Here is an 8471-nt window from a genome sequence, read left to right on the forward strand (position 1 = left end):
GGAGGTTTCATTGCGGCAATTTTGCCAGTCTTCGTTTTCAGTTCAATATGTCTGTAATATAACATTACAGATATATTGAACCAATATTGAACTGAAAACGAAGACGAGCAAAATTGCCGCAAGATGTTGTAGTCGTACACCAATCGAGTAGGGTGTACTTTTTGCTTCATTTCTAGGCAAGTACCTATGATAGTTATTAGTTCAGATATATTATTACAGGGTCTGAAATAGCAAAAATCTAAATTTTTATAAACTTCTTAAAGCTAACCGTCAAAATCGCACTGGACATCCACCTTGATCGAAATACGTTTGATTCCCATCAGTCGGCTGCCCGGACAACAGGTACTCCAAATGTTTGATATAGCAGATCGCTATTCTGAAACAATACAACATCATCATAAGGCACGTCCTGTATACCTACAGAACTATTGACAGAAATTAACTTCTGTGTGTCAAGGTGGTTTGCTGCAGTAGTAGGAAACTAAGCAATTCACTTTGTTCAATTTAAAGTCCTACGAATCACCTCCTCCTTTTTGGAAGTCGGTTAAAAATACAAACCCCGAACGCTTGAAAAGATAATAAAATGCAAAAGAATCATTGACGCACCTCAAGCATTCGATTTTAGAATATTTCTTCTTAGAAGGCTTCGTAACCGGCAGCTTGGAGCGCAGCAAGTCGAAAGCTTTGTTCATGTCGCGCATCCGAGTTCGCTCCCTGTCACAAGCCGTCTTCTTGTACTCTACAAAAAATATACAGACGAACATATAACCTCCTCCTTTTTGGAAGTCGGTTAAAATATTTATACACAGATCTAAGGCCGAAGCGATTCAATTTTGTTAATATTACCAAAAGCCGACTGCACTAGAGCACAAGTGTATGCAATACTAACTATGACCCGCGGTGTTATCCGCGATTTTTAGTGAAATTGCGTATTTACAGTAGAAGATTTTTCGTGAATTTATTTTCATTGATTTTCCCATAGTAATAAGACTTTTTCCGAAGCAAATTGTAGCCTTTGTGTTCATCCAGGATGTCAGCTAACTCCATGGCCAATTTTATCGAAATCGCTTCAGCCTTTTATGCGTGTAAAAGTAACAAACATACACACGCTATAATATTAGTATGATTCTTTTCTACGCTCACAACCAAGACAAATCTATTCATAAGTACTTCTAAAACTCAAATTCGATATACATTTTGATCACTAGCATTTATAGAAATATAAAACATACATACCTCTACGTTACGCGCATATGCCCGAAACATTAGTACCTAAATGAACCTTCTGGCGCAGGCGGTGAGCAATGAGCCACATAAAACAATTTTTTTTTACATTGTTGTACCCTTGAGGCTATATTTATACGTGGGAGAGCCATGCTTCGGCACGAATGGGCCGGCTCGACTGGAGAAATACCACGTTCTCACAGAAAACCGGCGTGAAACAGCGCTTGCGCTGTGTTTCACCGAGTGAGTGAGTTTACCGGAGGCCCAATTCCCTTCCCTATCCTCCCCTATTCCCTTCCCTTCCCATCCCTACCCTCCCCTATTATCCTATTCTCTCTTAAATGGGCGGCAACGCACTTGCCGCTCTTCTGATGCTGCGAGTGTCCATGGGCGACGAAAGTTGCTTTCCATCAGGTGACCCGTTTGCTCGTTTGCCCCCTTATTTCATTTAAAAAAAACCGCTAAAAATATACGCCATATTGTGGCAAAGTGTAGAGAGATGCGTCAAGATGGTGCTACATTTTGTAGCCCTTGTTTATTATAGTACGTCGTGGCATGAATATGAAATGCCAATAAGTAGTACAAAAACTAAGGTAAAACTAACTATTATATACATCATGTTTACAATTCACTTATACTCTCTCATCTTAGTCTCAGCGATAAGTTGAGAATGGAGAAAAATAGAGATAAGGGTCATAAAAATACGTGCGATAGCTCATTAGATTCGGGAAGACGTCTAGAAAAATGTATCGGAAGCGTGTATTAGCACACAAAAAATTGCAAAAGTTATAAGCAAATTAGGTTGCTAAAAAAAGGTATTATGTTTTTTGTTAAAAACTCCGAAACTATTAACATTTAAGAAATTTTAAAAAGAGATTCTTAAAGAAGAGGAAATTTCCATAAAAAATCCCAACTCCCGGAATTCTATCTCTATTATTTATAATTTTAATTTAACGCTGAAAGTAAGCCTCCGCGCGGCATTTTTAGGTAGCGCGCGTGGCTTCAAAACCGAGCACGTCACACTGATTATTTTTTTAAAGGTATTAAATATTAATTTAAAATTTTCAAAAACTTATGGTGTATTCCGAACACTTCAAAGAATTTGCTTCCGTTGGGAATTTAACTTAAAGTTAATTTTTCAACAAATTTGACAAATGTTAACTAACGATTTTTTTTCGAATTTCCGTCCTCATTGTACTTTAAAGAAAACGTTTAAATAATTTTCGTAAAATTTTTCACTTCGTGGAGCCCTTGATATAAACATACTTAACAAGATCACGCCATAAAAGTTTTAAAAAATTTAATACTTTGTTTATAATCATTTTTTAACTTGAACAAAAAACTAGAAATCCACGTAATATTGTCAAAAAAAAGTTGTTTCATTTATTATCACGTAATTGATTTGATATCAATGAAGGACATGTATTAACTTAAAAAAAAAAAAATTCCGCCATTTGCTAATTAAAAATTTATAAACCAATGGAATATTTTGATGCTTTTAAATTTTTTTTTTCTTACCTTTATTCTCTTGAAAATATTATGATTTTTAGAAACAAAAATTTTTCTTAATAACAATTTTTTATTGTTTATAATCGTTTTTTAAATATTTCTATTGTTTAAATTATTATTTTAGAAAAAATGTTCCTCTTAAAAATCATGATTGTCCTCAATATGGTTACAAAAACAAAAATTTTTTTATCAACAATTTCATTGTTTATTAACTTAAAAATTTGTTATAAAAAAATTCTGAACTTTTTTATATTCTTTTTCTGAAACTCCTAAAAAATACAAAAACAACGATGTACAACAAAGTGCAGAAATTTTTTTTTGAAAAGGTGCAATAAAAAATCGAAAATAAAATGTTTTCTGCACTTTGTTGTACATCGTTGTTTTTGTATTTTTTAGGAGTTTCAGAAAAATAATATAAAAAAGTTCAGAATTTTTTTATAATAAATTTTTAAGTTAATAAACAATGAAATTGTTGATAAAAAAAAATTTTGTTTTTGTAACCATATTGAGGACAATCAATCATGATTTTTAAGAGGAAATTTTTTTCTAAAGTAATAATTTAAACAATAGAAATATTTAAAAAACGATTATAAACAATAAAAAATTGTTATTAAGAAAAATTTTTGTTTCTAAAAATCATAATACTTTCAAGAGAATAAAGGTAAGAAAAAAATTTTTTAAAAGCATCGAAATAGTCCATTGGTTTATAAATTTTTAATTAGCAAATGTCGGAAAAAATTTTTTTTTTAGTTAATACATGTCCTTCATTGATATCAAATCAATTACGTGATAATAAATGAAACAACTTTTTTTTTGACAATATTACGTGGATTTCTAGTTTTTTGTTCAAGTTAAAAAATGATTATAAACAAAGTATTAAATTTTTTAAAACTTTTATGGCGTGATCTTGTTAAGTATGTTTATATCAAGGGCTCCACGAAGTGAAAAATTTTACGAAAATTATTTAAACGTTTTCTTTAAAGTACAATGAGGACGGAAGTTCGAAAAAATTTCGTTAGTTGACATTTGTCTAATTTGTTGAAAAATTGACTTTAAGTTAAATTCCCAACGGAAGCAAATTCTTTGAAGTGTTCGGAATACACCATAAGTTTTTGAAAATTTTAAATTAATATTTAATACCTTTAAAAAAATAATCAGTGTGACGTGCTCGGTTTTGAAGCCACGCGCGCTACCTAAAAATGCCGCGCGGAGCCTTACTTTCAGCGTTAAATTAAAATTATAAATAATAGAGATAGAATTCCGGGAGTTAGGATTTTTTTATGGAAATTTCCTCTTCTTTAAGAATCTCTTTTTAAAATTTCTTAAATGTTAATAGTTTCGGAGTTTTTAACAAAAAACATAATACCTTTTTTTTGCAACCTAATTTGCTTTTAACTTTTGCAATTTTTTGTGTGCTAATACACGCTTCCGATACATTTTTCTAGACGTCTTCCCGAATCTAATGAGCTATCGCACGTATTTTTATGACCCTTATCTCTATATTTCGCCATTCCCAACTTATCGCTTAGACTATCTCTGTAAAAGCAATTCTGTCCCTCTGTCTGTTGCTACATGGTTAGTATTTAAGAGCCAGAATAACCTTTTTCTAATTGTAGCGCCCGCTCCTTCCAGTCCAGGGAACACTCTTGATTTTCGTAAGGTTTGGCGGTGTGCTGGCGAAGCTCCAAGTCGTAGTCTACTGTAGGTCTAGCGAAAGACTCTTCTACGGACACATCTCTAAAGTCGTCTTGATCAAAATATGCAGAATCTGAGTAGATATAAAAATATATAAGCATGTATACAGTGTAAGTAGGTACATACTGTAGGTCGGTCGGTCAAACAGCTAGTTATTATAAATTCTACAACTTTTATCGACTACAATTTGACTTGCGTGTTATTTTGCACAAAGGCTATCCATACTAAATTAATTGTAAATGCGAAAGTGTGTCTGTCTGTCTCTCTGTTACGTCTTTACGCTCCAACCACTGAACCGATTTTGCTGAAATTTGGTATGGAGATACTTTGTGTCCCGGTAAAGGACATAGGGTACTTTTTATCCCGGAAAATTATACGGCTCAAACGCTATAAACGAATTTTGGCGCAACGGAGTTGCGGGCATCATCTAGTATTATGATATATAATTAATAATATACTTTGCTACGATCGCGATAGGCTGCCGTGCTACGGCGCGGCGTAGGCCGTAGTAGCTGGTACCTATCGCGATATAGTATTGAGGGTTTAAATAGATATTTTTGAAGATGTTTTTGCTCTTGGCTAGTAAATGTCATATTATTGCACACTCCCGTAGTGTCCCTGCCAAGATGAGCCAGGCGAAGCGCGCAAGGGCACTTTTTTTTTCTCGAAACGTTTCATCGTATTTTTGAACCCTCGTAACTTTGGTTTGGTTAATGCCAGAAAGTTGAAATTTTCAAGATATTATGACATGAGTATAATAATTAAATACGGAAAGTTTGAATATTGTTACTATTATACTTTAGTATAATAGTAACAATATTTGTCTATATAATAATAATTTATAGGTACTTCCTGAAGTCTGAGAAAGCTGAAATTTGGTAATGTAACATACTATTAGTACAGAAACGACAAAAAAATTATCAAACCTAACCTAACCTATCCCATCTCCTTAATTGAGCAAAATTAGGCAAAAAATTGTGTTTTTTTGTATGGGAATTGAGAGCCCCCCATTAATTTTTTATTTTATTTTAATATTATTATTAAATATTAAAGTACACATATAACTAAGGATTTTGAGAAAAATTCAAGTACCTACCTACCTGTTGCCATTATTGATATAGAGAAAAAAAGGGAAAAAATCACGTTTGTTGTACGGGAGTTCCCATAATTATTAATATATTAAAATATATTCGTTTTATTTTGTTTTAAGTATTTGTTGTTATAGCGGCAACAGATATACATAATCTACGAAAATTCCAACTCTCCAGCTATTACCGTTCTTGAGTTACAGCCTGGAGACAGACAGACAGACGGACAAACAATGAAGTCTTAGTAATATGGTCGCGTTTCTACCCTCTGGGTACGGAAACCTAAAAGAAATACACCCAAAAAAAAGAAAAAAAATAGTTTAAATTTAGTTTGTTATTATTTTTAGCAATATTCCGCGAAAATAACTTCCACCTTTAAGTAAATGAGTGAGTGTACGCATAGGCATGCGTACAGCACCTCCCTCCTCCCACACTGCCTATGCGTACACTCGCATGCAAGAACTTGCAAACACCACCACCACACAAGCAATAATGTTGGCAAATCCGTGCAAGGCCCCTCACCACCATGCAGGTTGAAAACCTCGACGCGCGTTTCGCCCCAACACCGGAGCATCCTCAGGATGTGGACTCTACGAACTCTTAACGGACGTTGTTCGTAGAGTCCACATCCTGAGGATGCTCCGGTGTTGGGGCGAAACGCGCGTCGAGGTTTTCAACCTGCATGGTGGTGAGGGGCCTTGCACGGATTTGCCAACATTATTGCTTGTGTGGTGGTGGTGTTTGCAAGTTCTTGCATGCGAGTGTACGCATAGGCAGTGTGGGAGGAGGGAGGTGCTGTACGCATGCCTATGCGTACACTCACTCATTTACTTAAAGGTGGAAGTTATTTTCGCGGAATATTGCTAAAAATAATAACAAAGTAAATTTAAACTATGGATTTCCGCAAAGTAACGCCTGATTCCATTAACTAGAAAAAAATAGACCAACTTACAAAAAGAAATAAAATCCCACCAAAAACATTTTCATGTAAAAATGTTGCCAAGATGAGAACATAATATAGTTCGTACTTCGTGGTGTTGTACTTTTCTGTTGTACTCAATAACTTTTATTCAAAAATGGCCAGGCCACCGATTTTGACTAATGTGTAGTTTTTACATTCTTCTCGTACGGCTGACACATTATATCTTATATCTTTAAACGAGCAATTCTTGTATATATATATATATATATATATATATATATATATATATATATATATATATATATATATATATATATATATATATATATATATATATATATATATATATATATATATATATATATATATATATATATATATATATATATATATATATATATATATATATAATTGGAATCTCGGAATCGGCTCCAACGATTTTCATGAAATTTAGTATATAGGGGGTTTCAGGGGCGATAAATCGATCTAGCTAGGAATCATTTTCAGAAAATGTACTTTTATTCGTGTTTTATCGATAATCGATAAACTGAAAAATATCACTCTTCCTGACCAGCAGATGGCGTTATTAAGTAACACGAAGTCAATGAGTGTTTGCTATACCGAGCAAAGCTCGGTCATCCAGGTACTTATTATCAATCTTTAGAAAATAGTAATCAAGTATTTTGCCGCGCTTTAGTATAAAATTAAGGTTTTTAGATTTAGGGCTGAGTAAAAACTTGGCTCTACATGATATCTCACTACTTTTTGACACCACGAACTATATGTTCTCATCTTGGCAACATTTTTACATGAAAAACACACATTTCTGTAAAAATGTTCGTGTCATCTACCAGCTATTGTTATCAATGTCGAGATGTAAATACTTACCTACATACTTATATTGTGTAATGTGTATGTGAAAATTATGTAAGTACTTACTTATAAAATTGACCGATTACTAATTACTTTGCTAACAACTTACTAACTACAAGAGTAAGACTTAAATGTCCTCTTTAAAAATATACAAAAATTACCTTCATGAGTGACGGGCTCCAACTCGTGCGGCCTGAAATACACTCTCTTCGGCTCGTCGTATTCTTCTAGAACATACGATCTGTGGTGGGAGATCGTTTTGTCGTACTTCTTGTGTGAGAATGTCAACTCCTCCTTCGGCCTATCGCACTGCCGTCCTATCTCCAGAATTACACAGCTTTCTGGATCCCTTTTCTCATCATTTTCCTTCGCCACCGCGTAATTCGCAGTAAGCGGTATTGGGGTTTCCTCGTACAGTTGACTGTACATTTCGTTGCTTTTTGTCTATTAGGGAATTAATTTTGAAGAAAAAGTTGTAACAAGTAGAATCGTGTGTTAGCTACCTGCCGCTATACTAAACTGTGTCATCCACTTTTCTGTTCTTTTGTTATGCATATTCGATCAAAACTCGCATTGTGTACACAAGTGTTGTCTGCCCTGTTGAAGGTGGTCTGTTTTATTTCTAGTGGTACCTATATATTTTTTTTGTTTTCTTGTAACTATAAGTTACGATATTATGAAGCGATGGTATGTAGGTATTACTTATTCTTACAAGACTATCTCAATCTCTATGGAAATATTAGGTGGCGACGTTTAGTTTTGTAATGGTAATAATATAAATGCATGCTGCCAGTAGCAAATAATTTATTTTGAAAATCAATTTATTAGCAAAATAAAGACAATATAGTATGAACAATGTAACTATTGATTCTGAATGCTTATAGCACAACCTGTAATAAATAATTTCCATTCGTATGAGATAACAAAGTTTACTTAAATATAAGTTCAGTTTTTGGTTTTATGTTATATCATGATGTATGAAAATCTAAAAAAGAAGCGCTTGAAATTGTGTTTGACACAATAATTAAGTAATACGCGATACAACCAAATCTTATTCTTATAAGTACTTATGTGAAAATACTTAGATAACAATACAAATACATATTATTGCAACCTCATCAACAAATTTCTGAACACAGAACAACGCAAATAAATTAAGA

The 8471-nt window shown here is 33.3% G+C and overlaps 1 protein-coding gene across 1 annotated transcript; it reads right to left on the reverse strand.

The window, feature by feature from the left end:
* Window positions 1-270: 270 nt before the first annotated feature.
* Window positions 271-7740, reverse strand: LOC121726094. The gene is made up of 4 exons (XM_042113322.1): window positions 7473-7740; window positions 4334-4501; window positions 607-739; window positions 271-376 (listed from the first exon to the last, which is right to left on the reverse strand). Exons 1-4 carry the CDS (start codon window positions 7738-7740, stop codon window positions 271-273), a joined length of 675 nt encoding a protein of 224 aa, XP_041969256.1.
* Window positions 7741-8471: the final 731 nt, after the last annotated feature.

This window comes from Aricia agestis, chromosome 4 (assembly GCF_905147365.1).
Source record: "Aricia agestis chromosome 4, ilAriAges1.1, whole genome shotgun sequence".
Classification (NCBI taxonomy): Eukaryota; Metazoa; Arthropoda; class Insecta; order Lepidoptera; family Lycaenidae; genus Aricia; species Aricia agestis.

Excerpts from the sequence above, each read along its gene's own strand:
- LOC121726094 (XM_042113322.1), bottom strand. The coding sequence starts at position 7,740 with ATGTACAGTCAACTGTACGAGGAAACCCCAATACCGCTTACTGCGAAT. Across the intron at positions 4,502-7,472 it reads GGAGCCCGTCACTCATGAAG|ATTCTGCATATTTTGATCAA; the intron begins GTAATTTTTGTA and ends ATATCTACTCAG. Across the intron at positions 377-606 it reads TCTAAAATCGAATGCTTGAG|AATAGCGATCTGCTATATCA; the intron begins GTGCGTCAATGA and ends GTATTGTTTCAG.